The following is a 19681-nucleotide window of genomic DNA, read 5'->3' as shown; positions in this document are numbered from 1 at the left end:
TCTCCAACCCACCCCCCCTTTTTTTTTTTTTTTTTGCAGTACGCGGGCCTCTCACTGTTGCAGCCTCTCCCATTGCGGAGCACAGGTTCCGGACGCGCAGGCTCAGCAGCCATGGCTCACGGGCCCAGCCGCTCGGCGGCATGTGGGATCCTCCCGGACCGGGGCACGAACCCGCGTCCCCTGCATCGGCAGGCGGACTCTCAACCACTGCGCCACCAGGGAAGCCCCAGCACCACTCTTTCATCTGACCTCCTGCACATCCCTCAAATCTGTTCTCTTCCCTGCAGCCCCACTGCCTCTCTGACCTGGGACACGGCTGGGGGCAGTGAGCTGTAGCTGGTTGACTGGAAATCGCCACCTCAGCTCCCTCTCCCACCACATCTCCACACTGCAGTCAAGCTGATTGTCAAGTACAATGTTGATGTCGTTCCCTAACTGGAAATTTATACTGGCTTCTTAATGACCTGAGGAGAAGTCCACACTGCTGAACACACCTTACACCTTAATAAGGCTCCCTTTGTTCCGGCCCGTGGGCACGAGATTATAATCTTTCTCCCTATAGCCCCCTTTGTCATCGTGGACTCCTTTTACTGCTATGAAAGGAGTGTATTCTCTTTTTTCCTAGCCTCCAAATATGCTGCTTCTTCCACTGGGAACACTTTGACCCTGCAAACATCACACCACACAACCCTCCTCAAACACACACCCCTTTTTACTCCTTTTGCCTGGTTAATTCCTATTCCAGATCTCTGACTCACTGAGACTTCCAACAGCGGAGCTTCTGCCAAGGCTTAGGCCTCTGGGTTAGATTAGTTCCTCCTAATTTATGCTGCCATAGCCTTCTATGTTCCTGTGAAAAATCTTGGCACACTTTGCTTATAATTATAGGTTTAAAGTCTCTCTTTCCCAAACCCATATGCACTTTGAGGGCACAGACCACATCTAATCTTGATCACCACTAAATACCCAATGAATGAACAGCACAGAAATGACACACAAAGTAAATCATTTTTAGGGGTACTTATTACTCAAGCTCCTGGCACACTGAGAGTTCTCAAGGAATCTTAAATTTTAAAGTTATATAAGCTAGAGTTAAAAATTAATGGTAAAATATTCTGTTGATATCTAATGCTTTTCCCCCTTCCGTATCTGCTATAAGAACTTGGAAACACTATAAATAAGTGATCTTTAATTCTAAATAAAACTCTTTCTTACTCAGTTCAATGGAGAGAAAAAACTTTTTCTATGGAGAGAAAAAAAACTGGTGCTCAACAGAAAATTTAATCAGTCCAAGGTGGCTAACTTTTTAACGTTTTACACCATTTTTTTTTTTGCAGATGAATCCACGATAAGTATGAACGCTTAGTGTGCAAGGTATTGGGGAGGAAAAAGACGCTCAAGATGAGGCTTCTGACTGCAGCTCCAGAGCCTACAATCTAAGACGCTGAATGCATTGACAGAAGCGTCACAGGGTGAGGGGCAAATAAGGGCAGCCCTCACAGGGCTTAACCTAGTACTTAATAAAAACATGAAGGCAATTGTTAATCCATCTCATGCCCACTCCCAAAACAATAACAACAAACTACTTTTGGCCAGTTAAGAAAGAAATTGTGCTTCACTCCTTTTCTGTTCTCTTTCCTTCAAAAAAAAAAAAAAAAAAAATGTAATAGACTTACTGTGTTACAGGCAGGAAACGAAAGCTCAGAAATCTGCACTTTAGAAAGTTCACTGAGCCGAGAACCATTTTTAATTGCTTCAATTTGTTCTTCAAACTGAGACTGTAGGTAGAAGGAAAAATGTTAACTTTTTCTAACAAATTCCAAGAGAAAACCACAGCTGTCAATTAATACTTTTTTCCCCTTACTATACATAAATAACAAATGCTCAACCATTTTCCAAGAAATATAACTGAGTTGCAAGGAAAGAAGTTCAAAATAAGTCCTTATTAATCAGAATGCTCTACAGCCTTATCAAACACAACTTTTCTAATCTTAACAATCAAGGGCTGAGTTTAAAGAGAGTTAAGAAGACAGCATTTCTTTCATGAAAAATTCTTAATTACAACAAAAAATAAATATTGTCTTTAACAGCTCAAAAAAGAAATAGTTTCAATATGACATGACCTCCTTAGAATTATAACCATCAGATAGATTTTGACAGAATTATAAAATACCTTATAACTTACCTTTGCTTTCTCAATTTCTTCTCTAACATTAGAAAGAAATGATTCCCATGAATGTATGTCAGATTCCATGACAGGATATGCTGCAGACTCACTGAGAAAGCAGAAAAATTTATAAAACTGCTAATGTCCACTTAAAGATTTTTTTAAATTGAAAGCACTAAAATACAAATGCAAATAAACATTTAAACACAAGAGAAACATGATCACACACAATAAAACAACTATTCTTAAAGAACTGTATATCTTACAGTCACTACACTTTAGGAAACTAACCGTTGATCTAATCCAAACCCCAAAACTGGTAGGCAGAGAGCAAATATTCTCCTGAATTTGAAGATCTGACACTCTTCGTTGGCATCTTCATATTTAACATCAAAGGCTATCTTTGTATTGAAAAACAAACCAAAAAATGGCAGCCTGGAAACATCCCAATAAAACCCTCGTCCTGATCTTACTGTAAAATAAAGGGTGGGTGTCTAACAGGCTATGTTAAACTTCTCAGCGCCTCATGAATCTGCTCCACTGAAAGTGACAGATAAGCTTTCTACTCCTAACTGAGAAGATCAGGAACACTACCGATCTGCGATGGTGTCAGTTCTCAGTATATGTCTTAAAGAAAAACCACAACATTGCTTTTATGGCTTTCCTCTTTTGCTAGCCTTGGTGGCATGAGCAGAATTAGCACAGAAGCCCTAAGAAAAAATGTCGTGTACTGTGAGGCTTAATAAAGAGTCAATACCACTAGGTAAAATGAGGCCTGAGATATCTTTGTTTCCCAGATGCACCACAATGCATAGCCCACAGCTGTGCTGCATACTGGCAACTGAACACCACGTGGTCTCAACCTCAGCTGTACTAGTCCTGTAATCTGAATCAGCATATCAATTTACCTTTTTTTTTTTTTTTTGTGGTACGCGGGCCTCTCACTGTTGTGGCCTCTCCCGTTGCAGAGCACAGGCTCCGGACGTGCAGGCTCAGCAGCCATGGCTCACGGGCCCAGCCGCTCTGCGGCATGTGGGATCTTCCCGGACTGGGGCACGAACCCGTGTCCCCTGCATCGGCAGGCGGACTCTCAACCACTGCGCCACCAGGGAAGCCTCCTCAATTTACCTTTAATCAGAAAGGTTTTCTCACCTTTCTGAAAAAAACTTAATCTTGAAACATGCAATAAAGAACTATACAATAAAACTGTTTTTCCATAACCCACAGAATCTCTGGTTCAGCACTGAGGGTTTGAAATTTAAATCAAAAAGCACTAGGAATTAAGAATTCAAAATCTGTGTGTGGCCCCGTTTGTTATTTTTGTCTTTATTTCCATTTCTCTGGGAGGTGTGCCTAAAGGACCTTGCTGTGATTTATGTTGCACGGCGTCCTGCCTATGTTTTCCTCTAAGAGTTTTGTAGCGTCTGGCCTTACATTTAGGTCTTTAATCCATTTTGAACTTATTTTCATGTATGGTGTCAGGAAGTGTTTTGCACAGCAAAGGAAACCATAAACAAGATGAAAAGACAACCCTCAGAATGGGAGAAAACATTCGCAAAGGAAGCAATGACAAAGGATTAATCTGCAAAATATACAAGCAGCTCATGCAGCTCAATATCAGAAAAACAAACGACCCGGGCTTTCCCTGGTGGTGCAGTGGTTAAGAATCTGCCGGCCAATGCAGGGGACACAGGTTCGATCCCTGGTCTAGGAAGATCCCAGATGCCACAGAGCAACAAAGCCCGTGCACCACAACTCCTGAGCCTGCACTCTAGAGCCCACGAGCCACAACTACTGAGCCTGTATGCCAAAATGCCCACATGCTTTAGAGCCTGTGCTCCGCAACAAGAGAAGCCACGGCAATGAGAAGCCCGCGCACCACAACGAAGAGTAGCCCCCACTCACTGCAACTAGAGAAAGCCCGTGCATAGCAATGAAGACCTGACACAGCCAAAAAATAAAAACAAATAAATTTATAAAAACAAAACAAAAACCAAACCCAATCCAAAAATGGGCAGAAGACCTACATAGACATTTCTCCAAAGAAGATATACAAAGTGCCAACAAACACATGAAAGGATGCTCAACATCATTAATCATTAGAGGAATGCAAAACAAAACTTTAGTTAGGTATCACCTCACACTGGTCAGAATGGCCATCATCAAAAAATCTACAAACAATAAATGCTGGAGAAGGTGTGGAGAAAAGGGAACCCTCTTGCACTGTTGGTGGGAATGTAAATTGATACAGCCACTATGGAGAACAGTAGGGATGTGCCTTAAAAATCTAAAAATAGAACTACCATATGACCCAGCAATCCCATTACTGGCATATACCCTGAGAAAACCATAATTCAAAAAGAGACATGTACCACAATGTTCATCGCAGCACTATTTACAATAGCCAGGACATGGAAGCAACCTAAGTGTCCATCGACAGATGAATGGATAAAGAAGATGTGGCACGTATATACAATGGAATATTAGCCACAAAAAGAAACAAAACTGAGTTATTTGTAGTGAGGTGGATGGACCTAGAGCCTGTCATACAGAGTGAAGTAAGTCAGAAAAAGACAAATACCGTATGCTAACACATATATATGGAATCTAAAAAAAATGGTTCTATTGAACCTAGGGGCAGGACAGGAATAAAGATGCAGACGTAGAGAATGGACTTGAGGGCATGGGAAGGGGGAGGGTAAGCTGGGACGAAGTGAGAGAGTGGCATGGACATATATATACTACCAAATGTAAAACAGATAGCTAAGGGGAAGCAGCTGCATAGCACAGGGAGATCAGCTTGGTGCTTTGTGACCACCTAGAGGGGTGGAAAAGGGAGGGTGGGAGGGAGATGCAAGAGGGAGGGGATATGGGGATATATGTATTTGTATAGCTGATTCACTCTGTTATACAGCAGAAACTAACACAACACTGTAAAACAATTATACTCCAATAAAGATGTTTAAAAAAACAAAAACAAAAACCTGTGTGTGGAATATGATAAAAGGACCAGATGAAAAGTAATCCCATGTGCAAAAAACTATACTGAAAAGTGCTAAATGCTAGACTGAAGGAGACCCTCTAGGATTCCCAGGTAAACCTTATTCCAAAAGCAAAGCAAAAGAAAGAAAAGCAGGTAAAGATTACAGAGGGTTGAAAAAAAATGACCAGATATAAATATCTTTTGAAGTGACATGCCCATACTCTCCCATTAAGACTGTTAAGTGACTATTCTTATGGAAGGCAATTGTTTAAAAAGCCTTAAAAATGTGATCTTCATTCCAGAAATTTATTTATTGCATGGAAATGACTAATAATTTAGCTATAAGGATACTTGCTACAGTGCAGCTTTTATTAACAAAATGTGCAAACAACCCAACTCTCCCACTATAGTGGTGTTTAATAAATCATGACATGTTTGTACACTGGATTACTATTTAACCTTTTAAAATTAGGTTGGAGGGGGCTTCCCTGGTGGCGCAGTGGTTTAGAGTCCGCCTGCCGATGCAGGGGACATGGGTTCATGCCCTGGTCCGGGAAGATCCCACACGCCGTGGCGCGGCTGGGCCCATGAGCCATGGCCGCTGAGCCTGCGCGTCCGGAGCCTGTGCTCCGCAACGGGAGAGGCCACAACAGTGAGAGGCCCGCGTACCACAAAAAAAATTAAAAAAATAAAAACAAATAAATAAAATTAGGTTGGAGAAGCATAATTATTGATATGAAAGGAGGATTCCTGTATACTACTTAGTGAAAACTATATATAATTTTTTTTTCAAATACTTAATGGATTTGCTGCAAAATATTAACTAGTTATAGCTCAATTAAGAATTAGGATAATTTTTATCCTTTTTGTTTACATGTTTTGATTTTTCTATAATTGAATATGTATTAACTATATTAACTATTAAAAATAAAGTAGTCCTAATGTAATTTTTTTCTTAAATCAGCCCTAACCTTTTTTTAACCCAATGACACTTCTGGAAAGACACCTGCGACATCACAATACCTGCTCATTAGCTTCAGGTTCTTAAGAAATCCTTCGGCTTGTGACTCCATGTTCTGTAACTTATATACTTCCGTCTCCTTCCAGTTTTCGAGCACAGATACCTACCATTAGATTAAAGAATGTAAGTATTTTAAAACTAAAACTATTTTAAGGTTGGTAAAACAAACATTCTAAACCACTTTCAGGTTTCTCCTTAAATGACATATGATCAGAATCACCAGAACTTAATTATGTTATAATTTCTCTAAGGTGAACATGAATTAAAACTTTTGGATTTGAAAACAGAGTAACAAGATGACAGTAAAATTATATACCTAAAATTATACTTTTCTCAGATATGAAACTTTCCACATGGCTTACTGCTTAAGCCATATACAAGCACAGAGCTAGGTTACCTACATGTAAATACCTGGTATGCATAATCTATGGTCCTGTTCATGGTGAGCAGAGGGCCAGGACCCTGCAGAACCCTAAGGCTGAACCCTACCGAATTTAAAGGCCTCGGAAACAGACTTGTGGTTGCCAAGGGAGAGGGAAGTGGGGGTGTGTGTGTGGTGGGAGTTTGGGGTTAGCAGATGCAAACTACTATATATAGAATGGATAAACAACAAGGTCTTACTGTATAGCACAGGAACTATATTCAATATCCTGTGATAAACCATAATGGAAAAGAATATACAAAAGAATGTGTGTGTGTGTGTATATATATATATACACACACACACACACACACACACACACACACACACACGTATAACTGAATCACTTTGTTGTACAGCAGAAATTAACACAACATGGTAAATCAACTATACTTCAATAATAAATAAATAAATAAATACAGAATAGCTGCATTAAAATAAAATAAAAGCCTCAGAGAAGTTGTTATCAGCAAGGGCATTAAAAGGTTCTAGGGCATGTTTTTAAAATTTTAGACTCTCTGCTGTGGCTCCCCGCACAAGCCAAGTGGCCATTTTTGTAAAAGTCACTGCAGGAAATGTAGACCTGCCTTGTTTTAATCCAGGTGTCAGTAACCTTGACAGGGCCCACCAGGCAAACCTGCTTGCCAAATGGTGATAAATGGGAACTGAATGACTTGGGAACAGAGATGCAGGCATAGTATCGGTAAAGTAGAAGTACTTGGACTATTTTTCCTTCCTTTCTTTATAAAAGCAGCTGCATAGCTGATATTTCACTGGAAGACTCATGTTTACAGACTGCATAAGCTAAGCTTTTCCTTACTTTCCTAGAATAATCACAGACACATACACAAATAAATAACATTTACTTCTCAATTAGAAAAACAAAGACAACCATATTTCAGGAGCTAAATAAAATACAGCCAGAAGTCATTATTATTATTATTGTCTCAGTAGTTTCTCAAATAGTATACTGACATTGGTATATATTCTTCTGTGGGGAGGAGAGTATATTCTTAATAAATGGATTATTTTCAAGTTCCTTTTCTAGCACTGGCAAATAGATTTTATGGTTGGCCACTTCATGGTGCATCACCTGACTAAATATGATGAAGGCATTAACAGTGTAGAGCATGGAAAATGATTGAATTATGTTAAATAAGCAGGTTATAAAATGTGGTGTACACTATGAGTACAGCTATGTAATAAATAAGCACAAAGGTAAAAAATTCTAAAGCTACAGGCGAGGAGAGAGTGGTTGTTCCAGGGAGGTAGGATTATGGGTGAAAGGATATCCCTCAGCCTCCACACTTCCCAGCAATGCTGTCGTGCCTCATGTGTAATTAAACACAAAGTAAACAAATGATATCCTGCCATATCTGTCAGTCACCAAGTGTCCTGGGCTCACCTCTGCATCCACAGCCCTTTGAAGACTCTCTTCATAATGCTCTTTCTCTTTCTTTATACACTCTTCTATTTTCATTTTCTCATTCATAAATGTATTACTGCAAATATTAAAGAAAAAAAATTATTGAAAAAGACTGAATCAGTGAGATCACAAAGGCTGAAGCCAGGTTAACTTTTAAGTCATGCCACAAAAAGACTTACACATCTTCTAGAGAAACTTCTTGCCTAATATTTGACTATATAATGCAAGACTCACATGTGCTCTTTGCACTTTACAAATGATCGAAGGAAGATGTGAAATTAAAAGTGAGTATTGGTGGGACTGCTGAGAAACTGGTTCACCATTTTTATGAGGTTAAGTCTAATCTGGCTACTGAGTTAGAAATTCTATTTTGACCCATATTACAAGGTAATAACCCAAAGGAAAAAAGCGATATGCACAAAGCTGTTCATGGCATTATAACAGCTTAAAAAAAAAAAACAAACAAAAACCCGGCATGGACTATGACGTAAATGGAAATATGTGTATGAAACAATATTAAATAAGAAAAGCAGAATACAACTGCTTACTACTGAATACACTGGTTACCAGTACGTACAAACATTTCTATTTATAAAGGTTAAAAGGAAACTTTTTATAGGTTCATAACAAAAATTCTTTAATAAATCTTTAATTGTAGAGTAAGAAACTACCATAATATAGTTGAGACTCTTATTTCAAGTAACACAAAAGTTTTTCAAACACATTTTTAGTTTCAGGTTAATTCAAGGGAAAAGAAGAGTAATCAACAATGATAAATTCAGGACATTTTTTACACCGACAATGTGAAACAAAAGGAGAAACATCATAACATAAAAATATTTAAAGAATAAATTTATTTAAATATTAATCTAAATAATAAAATAGAGAAATTTTTAAAAAGAGAAACATAATCATTTAAAAGAAACAGACAAGTAAAAATATATTTGGATGTCTCAGTAAGTGCAGACTGTGCCTCTGGTATTAAAAGTATAATAAGATGTTAAAATAAATTTAAGCTTAATTTGCCTGATTTCAAAGGACTGGTCCAGAAGTAATTCACGTTCCTTTTCCTTTCCAGCGTTTTCCTGGGTATACCTACAAATAAGTATAATCATCAAATTTTAATTAATTTTCAAAGGTTTTTAAAAACACGATCTCACACAGTAAATTCCTATATCCATGCAAACATTTCTTGAATTCTTTACATTTATTTTTGTTTCATTTCTAATATCTTCTAAATAGGCAAAGAATTTGGACCATTTTCCTTTCGGGAAAATTTCCTTCTGCACCTGCAGGGCAGATCACCTTTTTTCTTCACTCTAAGTCGCATGTCTGCAGCAAAGATCTCCTGTCTCAGTCCTCTGTCAGGAGCACCTCCAGGGGCTTCAACATGAGACAGAGGAGTAAGGCGTCGGATCATCATCAGTTTAACAGTGGTTCTCTCTCAAAATGAAAACAGCCTTCTATTCTTTAAAACAGAACCTCGGGGCTTCCCTGGTGGCGCAGTGGTTGAGAGTCCGCCTGCCGATGCAGGGGACACGGGTTCGTGCCCCGGTCCACGAAGACCCCACATACTGCGGAGCGGCTGGGCCCGTGAGCCATGGCCACTGAGCCTGCGCGTCCGGAGCCTGTGCTCCGCAACAGGAGAGGCCACAGCAGTGAGAGGCCCGCGTACCACCAAAAAAAAAAAAAACAAAAAAAAACAGAACCTCAAGTCCAACTGAACACACACTCGCATGCACACAGTGGGACAATTCTTCAAAACAAACTTTGTAAATCTTTGATACTTAAGCAATGTTCTGTAGCAGGTGGGTTCTGCTTCTTCTTTCACGCTCACCTATACACCTGTTTAGTCATCTCTACTTACTAAAAAACCCACATTTCCACTGAGAACCAGGTTAAATGCCATTTCACTTCTTTTACAAAATAGTTCCTCTAAGTTCTCAATACTAGGTGGCTTTTCATGGAATTTCTGCCTTCTTTCATAATTGTCTCTGGCTTCTGCCACTGCACCTGCAACTTGCTCAGGACAACAAAATGTGGCAGAAGTGATGCTCTGGGCTTCCCTGGTGGCGCAATGGTTGAGAGTCCACCTGCCGATGCAGGAGACACAGGTTCGTGCCCCGGTCCGGGAAGATCCCACATGCTGTGGAGCGGCTAGGCCCGTAAGCCATGGCCACTGAGCCTGCACGTCTGGAGTCTGTGCTCCGCAATGGGAGAGGCCACAACAGTGAGAGACCCACGTACCACAAAAAAAAAAAGCAGTGATGCTCTGACAGTTCTGGGTCTGAACCTTCAGAAGGGTGGGCAGCTTCCACTTCTGCACTCTTGGAAGCTCTTAGCCACCACATAAGCGGTCTGGCTACCATGATGGAGACCACATGGAGAGATCAAATAGAAGAAGCCACATGGAGAGAGAGAAGGCCTGAAACTGCATAGGAAGAAAGAGGCCAAGTCACCCCAGCATCCCAGCTGAGCCCAGCCACAAGAGGAACCACTGACAAGACCAGCAGAAGAATGGTCCAGCCAAACAGCCCAGACTGCAAGAGCAGGATCAAATAAAAATTAATTTAAGCCACTGAGTTTCTGGTGTTTTGTTCAACAATAGATAACAATTAAGCTGAGGAATCATATGACATATCACTGTTTAGGGAAAAAGGGGTTAGGAATGGATCACAGAGAATCTTGAAACAAACCTGGTCCATCTGACAACTGCCTGGAATGTATTACCAAATCCTTCATATTACAGAACCAAATTTTAATAATTTAAAGATTCAGGATGGAAGTAATAAATAAAATGATCATCACAGAATCTTAGTGCTGGAAAGAACCTTAGATCTAGACAAGCCCCCTCATTTTACAATAAGGAAGAGGGGTTAAAGGTAATGTTCACAGTAAGAGGTGGTACTCAGACTGGAAGTTGGTTCTTTGTTGATCTGCAGTCTTACCTTTATGTAATTTATCTGCAAACATGGTAGGTTTATAAAAAGTTTTAGGTGCAATAATTCCCCAACAGATGTTCTTTAAAATGAAATGAAAATACCTAAAATTTTCACTTTACTTGATATAGCTTGAAATTGAATATCAAAAACGAAAAATAACCCAAAATATACCCCAATAATAAATAAATAAGTAAAAATCATTGACTTTCAAGTGTTACTTACATTTCACTGGCATTTAAAACCTTTTTCATCTTCTTCTTCAGTGCCTTTAGTCTCTCTTGGATTTCTTTTTTCTCCTGTTCCCATTTTTTAATTTCCTTTTCCAAATCTTCGAGGAACCAATCTAATTCTGTTTTTGAGATCTAAAAACATTTTAGAAAGTACCTAAATAAATGGGAAGATATACTTAAAAAAAAAAAAAATGAGCCTGAAAGACTATAATTGTGGTGGTGTGCTAGCTTAACCAATGACTCCAGTTCCACAGAACACACACTCAGGAGCTGGCTGTATGTGCTACCCTGGCCGAGGCTGGACATAAAGTAGCACAATACACAGCCTCAGCCCTTAAACAAGGATGGAGAGAGACAAGACAGACTACCTGGTACTTGGGAAGGGCTTCTCAAAATCAGTGATATCTGATCTCTGTCTTAAAAAATGGGTCTGTCACATGGAGAATGGATTCCAAGTAGTGGCAACTGGTGAAGCAGAAGGTTAATAGAGTAAGGCCTGTCTGTGCAAAAAAGCAAGAGGTGCTACATGGCTGGAGGACGAGGTGGGTGTTCAGAAGTCAGGGCACGGAAAATGGCATCTGAGGCACCTTGGGTTAAAATGATCAAGGGCCTTGTAAGCCATGCTAGGGAGTGTGGACTTTATCCTGCTGAAAACGGGAAGCCAGTGAAGGCTCTTAAGCAGGGTTGTGAGATGATGAGATTCCTATTTTAGAAAAATAACTGAAAGACAAAGAGGTAGACCAGGGTTAAGAGGGTGCATGAAGGAAGAGAACAGTGACTTTCACATTCTCTTGACTTTCTCTGACACTTTCTTATTGTGACCCACAATAGCAAATACATTTTAATAATGATCTACAGCATATGTATATACATATATATGTATGCATGTGTATACACATAAAACTGAAAAAAAAAATTGCCCTCACTTTCTGAGATGCCCCGGAGCAACTAAGCCCGCGTGCCACAACTGCTGAAGCCCACGTGCCTAGAGCCCATGCTCCGCAACAAGAGAAGCCACCGCGATGAGAAGCCCGCACATCGCAACGAAGAGTAGCCCCCCCCTTTGCCACAACTAGAGAAAGCCTGCGCACAGCAACAAAGACCCAACGCAGCCAAAAAATAAAAATTAAATTAAATTAAAAAAAAAATCTCACTGCAAAAGCCCAGGTGAGAGACAATGAGGATGACAGTGGTAGCCGTAGGGATGATAAAAAAAAATAAAGGAAACTTTACAAGACTAGAATGGATAAGACCACGTGTCCGACTGGATATATGGTAGAGCAGAAGGTGACAGAGTTAAAGATAAGTTTCTACCTTGGATGAATAACTAAACAAAATTCCATTAACAAAAAAGGAGAATATGGATGATGTACAGGAAAGAGGGAAATTAACCTAGATATGTACATTTAAATAAATTTATGAGTAAACAATAAAAAATATATAAGGACTTAGTAATTTTGACCCTGCAATCATTTTGATGGGACAGAGTAGAAATTTATAAGTGTTTGACAAAGACTACAAATCAGAGGAATAAAATTCTGAATTCAGTCTTCCAACATAGCCACACAGGAAGGAATAACGTATTTCCAAGTTCTGCTGATTTACACATCTTCTAACAGGCTATTCTAGAGTGGGTCAGCACACCATCAAGTCAGGTGTGTTCTGCTCCCCAAAGAACCTTTCCCAATATGGCAAACTCCAACCCCATTAATATACTACCATCCAAAAGTCCATTCATCAATTAATTAGTTGTAACTTGGAATGCATTTCCCCATAAAAAGCCATGTTAGAAACTTCAGTTGGGCTTTCCTGGTGGCGCAGTGGTTGAGAGTCCGCCTGCCGATGCAGGGGACACGGGTTCGCGCCCCGGTCCGGGAAGATCCCACATGCCGCAGAGCGGCTGGGCCCGTGAGCCATGGCTGCTGAGCCTGTGTGTCCGGAGCCTGTGCTCCGCAACGGGAGAGGCCACAACAGTGAGAGGCCCACGTACCGCAAAAAAAAAAAAAAAAAAAAAGAAACTTCAGTTAAATAGCCAACACTTCTCTTCCAAGCTCACAGTTTCAGTGGTTAGCTGAATAAAACGAGGTCTACAGTGTTAAAGAAGGCAAGTTTCCAGACCATGAAGAGTCTATTTGACTGCAGAAGAAATAGTCTCAACCGGGGTTCTAGGAGCAGAGACATGCGGTGCTGGAAAGATGAGGAGGAAAGCTAAGACTCCCCTCTGAGACGGTTTTGAAAGACTCTCGTCTGTCTTCAGCAGCCTCCCGTCTTCCTTTTGGCAGTGGGTTCCGCCCTCTGGGGGCCCTTCCTCCCTCAACACCCTCAAGTTGCTCTGGACCCCTGACTTAAGCCCACCCCCAGCAGAGGGCCTGCCAACTCCCAGGCATCCTTCCAGAACATCCTTCCTCCCCTTCCCTTGCCATCCCTCACCCCGAGGGCGCCTGACTGCAGCACAGTGCTCAGACGAACCACTTCAACCGGCCTGGAAGTATCCACGCTTCACTCTTCAGCCTAAATGATCCTCTAAGCTACAGGGAGTCTGCACACATGTTTTATTTGGCAAGCCCAGTACTTTTCGTTTGCTTTTCAAAATATAAATGTGTTATCTCTGCCTGGTCACAAAGGCCTTTGGTTTGCAACACCTGCCAGAATTTCAGGCAATATGACAAAGAGAAATGAAAAGCTGTTATCTTGATGCTCTGGACGGCTAGGTACAACACCAGTTGAGACAGCCTGCTTGGTCAGCTTTCTTACACAGGTGTTGCCTTTTGAAACTTCTTCTGAACCTACAAATTCTCTAAAAGTTTTATGTCATTTTTCGAGGTGTCATCTCTTCAGTGCCAGCAGATATACAGGCGGTTGCATATGCTTGTGAGATGCCAGCCACTTATAAATGAACACGCTCTAGACTAATATTTCTAACAATTACTATGTTAGAATGGAGCAATATTTACAAGAGACTAAAAGAAGCACGTTTCAACTTTACTCTTTTCCAGTTTGAAATTCTACTAGTAACGACGACTGCTTAATGAAGTCCCAATTTCATTTCTGCTTAGGGAGCCTTTCATTTTCCACCTCTGACCAGGTTCCCTGTAGCCTGAACTTCCTGCTTAGGCTTAGAATGTGACCAGGTCACTGAGACATGGGTTCAGCTACAGAAACTTGGAGCCTCCTCCTTCAGAAAAGACAGTGTACCCTGAAGCCAAGTTACACAGACTCCCTGTGAAATACGGCTGTCCAGTCAAAAGAGGCATCAACTTACAAGGACATTTCTCCCTCATCAGCTTTTGACACCAAGGTTTCGGATGTTCCTGGGAAGCAGGTTTGCTAACCAGTCCAGGTCCTTAATGACTTCAAAGCCCCGCTGCAGGAGTAGGGTTGACCTCAATGGCCTTGAGATGAGCAGGCCAACTGTTCTAAGGCAGCAGAGGTTCAACAGCTTAGTGACATTCCCTCCATCACGGGGACAGTTCAACTCATTTTCCTTGCTGCAATCTTGCTGATCCTGAATGTGTTGAGTCATTACTGTGACAGAGGTGACCACCATGCCTACTAGGCTTACAAGATCCCGTATTCTACTACCATGACCAATGTCCATATGCACGCCTTGCTGCTGATGGCCAAGCCAGACTTGTTTCTTGCCTCTATTCTAAGCCAATGATTTCACCTAGGTTGCAGCCCTTTGGCTGGGAGATGATGTACAACCTCAAGGTTATACTGGGACATAAGAACCTACTTAGCAACAAGTACCTCAAGCAGTTCAGGTATCAAAAGGCACAAAGTATTATAAACACACACACACACACACCCCTACAGCTCAGCCATGAAAAATGCTACATGTTCATCTACCATTTGTACTCACCACCCTTTAATGACATAGCTGGCCTAGGGCAGCTATCACGAGCTTGTCTCTGACTACATGAAAAAGAATAATCTGAATGCCTTTCTTTGAAACATTAGAATAGGAGAAACAACAGGCTGTATACAACTGCATCCTGTATTTACACAGTTCACTGACATAATTATAAACACCTCTGAAAGTCTTTTTCTCAATTAGAGAAGATTTGGTTTTTATACCTCTTTTTTAAAACCTCAACTATGTTTTAAAATAAATATTTGAAGTGCCTTCAGTAATATATATAATTTAAAAAATACAAAATAAAAAAGAATGCTAAGTAAAGAAAACAGAATAAAAAGATAAGAATGATAATATAAAAACAGAGCCAGAGTAATATAAAAACAAATGGCATGAGGTCCTAACCATTCTTCAGAAACAGTATTAAAACTTGCTGGCAGTCGAAGTCAAATAAAAACAAGCCCAATGCACAAAGAAACGCAGATAGTAAAAGTAGAGAGAAATTACTTCTCAGGGCCTCAAAAAGAGGATGCTACATAAAAGTCCTGGAAGATCAGCACAGAGCCTGGCACTTAAGAAGCATCCAATAAATATTTGTCAAATGAAAGAATGGGTAATATCCTCAACTACATACTAGCAGTAAATAAAGCAACAATCTTCACACAACATCCAGGCCTGACGGCCTTTCATGTAGGCTGACAGAATAGTAAGACACAGTTCACTAAACCCAGTTCTTCAGGGGCCCAAGTACAACTGTTTGATAACATCGGCGGAGCTCCTAGTCTGTACACTGAGATCCAAAGATGGCTAAGAAACAGGCCTCACTTTCAGGGAGATCACAGTTTGGTGGGGGAAATATGCATAAAATATAATTACTACACCATACACAAAAATTAACTCAAAATGGATCATAGGCCTAAGTGGAGAGAGCTGAAACTATAAAACTCTAGAATACAGGAGTAAATCTTGGTGCTTGGTGATCTTGGATTTGACAGTGGTTTCTCAGCTATGACATCAAAAGCATAAGCAACAGAAGAAAAAATAGAGAAAGCGGACTACACTGAAATTTAAAACTTGTGTGCTGCCATCAAGAGAGTGAAAAGACAACCCACGGAACAGGAGATAGAAGAAATAAAGTTGCAAATACGGAAGATGGGAGAAAATATTTCTAAATCATATATTTGATAAGCAACTTGTACCTAGAATACATATATATGAAAACCCTTAATTCAATAATTTAAAAACAAATAATGAAATTAATAAACGGGCAAAGGATTAAAACAGACATTTCTCCAAATTTTCCAAAGATATAAAAATGGACATTAAGCACATATAAGATGCTCAACATCATTAACCTTTCAGGGAAATGCAAATCAAAACCACAATGAGAAACCACTTTACACCCATCAGAACAGCTAAAATCAAAAAGACAGATGATAATAAGCATTAGTGAGACCATGGAGAGATTGGATCCCTCATACACTGCTGGTGGGAATGTAAGATGGTGCAGCTGTTTTGGAACAGTATGGAACTTTCTCGAATTCTTAAATATAGAGTTAGCACACGACCCAGCAATTCCACTCCTAGGTATATACCCCAAAGAAATGAAAACATATGTCCACAGAAAAACTTGTACTCAGATGTTCATAGCAATATTATTCATAACAGCCCAAAACCGGGAAGAATCCAAATGTCCATCAACTGATGAATGGGTAAATAAAATGTGATACAGCATACAAAGGAATATTATTCAGCAGTAAAAAGGAATGAAGTGCTGATACATGTTACTCGGATGAATGTACATGGATGGACCCTGAAAACATTAAGCTAGGTGAAAGAAGGCACTCACAAAAGACCACATATAATATGACTCCATTTATATAAAATGCCCAGAACAGGCAAATCCACAGAGTAAATTAGTGCTTGTCTACAGCTGCGGGAGGGAGGGAGGAGAACAGGGAGTGACTGGTAGTGGTTATGAGGTTTCGTTTTGGGGCGATAAAAATGTTCTAAACTTAAGATTGTGGTGATGGCTACAACAGCGTGCATATAGTAAAAACACTGACTATATACTTTAAATGGGTGAATTTACGGTATGTGAGTTCTATCTCAATAATGATATTAACAGAATGATAATTACTGTATAATATAGTGTGAGGCACTCATCATCACCACTGCATTAGTAAGGGCGTTTAACCAAGCCTGAGCCGTCGTCAGTGACTGCTCCCTCAACAACATGATGCCCGAGTTGGACCCAAACAGTGAGGAGGAGTGAGCCAGGCCTGGGGAGGAAGAAGGCTACTTGAAGCAGAAGGAACAGTGCTGGGAAAAGGTCCAGAAGTGAGCAAATCACATGGCAAGCACTATCCATTACGTAAGGAAGAAGGCAGAAGATGGAGTTAGGTACCAATCACAGAAGGTCTCTTAAGCTCTTGGTAATTACTGAGCATTAGTGAATTACTGGTGCTAACCTACTGTGGCAGAGGGATGGCATTCACAGCCCCATCCTTCACCCCTCCCCATATCTATACCCTTTCTCATGGGACCCTGGCGTTCCCTTCACTAAAGAGGCAGTCTCTTCCCCACCCCTGGCATCTGGGCTGGCTATGTGACTTGCTTTGCCTGATGTGATATTAGCAGTGACTGTCCTCACTTGCCCTTGTACTTACTGGAAGATGAAAGACACATGGAGCAGATCTAGTTGCCCCTGTTGTCCCCGCTGAGGCCATTCTAGCACAGCCAAGAACAGCACAGCCCTAGCTGACCCAAAGGTGAAACAGTCTAGCCAAGCCCAATCGGGATCAGCTAACCCACAGACTCACACATTTAATATTCATTGTTATACGTCACTGAGGTTTTTGTGGGTGGTTGTTACTTGGCATTATTATGGCGTCGATTAACTGACAGGCTGCTCATGAAATGCTGAGAAATGCTTTTCAACTGGTTGTGGAACTGACATTCTCTTAAGGGAGGACAAAAGCAAGGTATTTGGAGCCCGACACTGACCACCTGTTCTGCTTAGTACTGGTGTGACTCGGAGCAAGATGCATTAGCAAGTCCGGCCCCCTTTTTCCTTATCAGTAAAATGGAGAGAATATTATATACTATACTGTAACACTAGTACACTAGGATTGTTTTGAGATTAAATAAAATAATACATGTAAAATATTTACAACTCAGTATGGCACATAACATGAGCTCCATAAATGTTAGATTAAAAAAAATGCTGGTGCAACTAAGGAGCCCGCCTGCCACAACTAAGACCCAGCACAACCAAATAAACAAATAACTAAATAAATAAATGTTAAAAATTCTTAAAAAAAAATTTAAAAAGGCTGAACTTGGCAAGGGCAATAACTGAACAGGAGAACCCCACCTCTATGAAGACGTGAGTTGAGGAAGTTCTGGCAGGCAGGGGCCCAAGATTCTGTTGAAACAGGACAAAGTTCCAAATTCTACTCCATAAATTATTCTGGGCCAAAATTATTTTGACTGTGTTTTAAGAGTCAATGTCAACTAAATCCCCATCTTAGCTATAAGCAAATCCCATTAAAGCACCTTAAGAACATATGACCTAGGAGAGATGGGGAGTGACTGCTTAATGGATACAGGGCTTCTTTTTGGAGTGTTGAAAACGGTTCTGGATTGGATGGTGGTAATGACTACACAACATGATGAATATACTGAAAACCACTGAACTGTATACTTTATAGTGGTTAAAGGTGAATTTTACCTTAATAAAACAAGAAAGAACATATGCCCTTGAGCAATATGGCAACCAGTTATAACCTGCTGGTTGCAGGTGAGATGTACATTAAAAACAATAGGAGACTCTGGCTTTAGAATTGCTATTTTCCTCTGGCACGGAATAGAGAATAGGCCCATCCCTAGCTCATGATAATCAAACTCCATCAGCTATATGCAATAGCTGGCCCAGATTCTTACTGATGCTTTGTAAACGCTCAGCGCTTTTCAAGTACTTTGTAAATAAGTGATTTTTCTCAAAGAGGGCATGACAGCATTCTGGGTGGGACAATTCTCCCTCCTTCTATACTTATCTCTGGCCATTCCCCACCCCTTTCCAACCACCTCTGTGAGTCCTCACAAAACTATGAAGTAGAGATTACATTATTAATGAGGAAACTGAGGGTCGAAGAGATTGAGTAAATTATTTTAGGTCACAAAGCTATTGAGTGGTGGTGCTGGGGTCACTAGCCAGGCAGTCTGACTCTTATTGCCCAAGTTGTTTTTTGTTTTTTGTTTTTTTATTTTTGGCTGCGTTGGGTCTTCGTTGGTGTGCATGGACTTTCTCTAATTGCAGCGAGCAGGGGCTACTCTTAGCTGCCGTGTGCGGGCTTCTTGTTGCGGGGCTTCTCGTTGCGGGGCTTCTCTTGTTGCAGAGCACAGGCTCTAGGCACGCAGGCTTCAGTAGTTGTGGCACGTGGGCTCAGGAGCTGTGGCTCGTGGGCTCTAGAGCGCAGGCTCAGTAGTTGTGGCTCGTGGGCTCTAGAGCACAGGCTCAGTAGTTGTGGCACACGGGCTTAGTTGCTCTGCTTGCCTGAGTTCTTAAACGTGATTTGCTACTGCTTGCCTCTCTCTTCTCTATAAGGGGGAAGGGCTGTTGTATTTACTATA

The 19681-nt window shown here is 40.7% G+C and overlaps 1 protein-coding gene across 4 annotated transcripts in view; it reads right to left on the bottom strand.

The window, feature by feature from the left end:
• Window positions 1–19681, bottom strand: part of TTC3 (tetratricopeptide repeat domain 3) — a 132657-nt gene that overhangs the window by 10431 nt on the left and 102545 nt on the right. For all 4 annotated transcript variants that reach the window (XM_024758265.1, XM_024758267.1, XM_024758266.1 and 1 more), the window contains 6 exons: window positions 11183–11322; window positions 9045–9113; window positions 7998–8094; window positions 6174–6274; window positions 2186–2276; window positions 1677–1778 (listed from right to left, as the gene is read on the bottom strand). In XM_024758265.1, coding sequence (XP_024614033.1) covers window positions 1677–1778; window positions 2186–2276; window positions 6174–6274; window positions 7998–8094; window positions 9045–9113; window positions 11183–11322 — 600 coding nt within the window. The remainder of the gene's footprint in view (window positions 1–1676; window positions 1779–2185; window positions 2277–6173; window positions 6275–7997; window positions 8095–9044; window positions 9114–11182; window positions 11323–19681) is intronic.

Source organism: Neophocaena asiaeorientalis, unplaced genomic scaffold (assembly GCF_003031525.2).
Source record: "Neophocaena asiaeorientalis asiaeorientalis breed wild unplaced genomic scaffold, Neophocaena_asiaeorientalis_V1.1 scaffold45, whole genome shotgun sequence".
NCBI lineage: Eukaryota > Metazoa > Chordata > Mammalia > Artiodactyla > Phocoenidae > Neophocaena > Neophocaena asiaeorientalis.
This window is presented reverse-complemented; position numbering and strand designations above follow the sequence as displayed.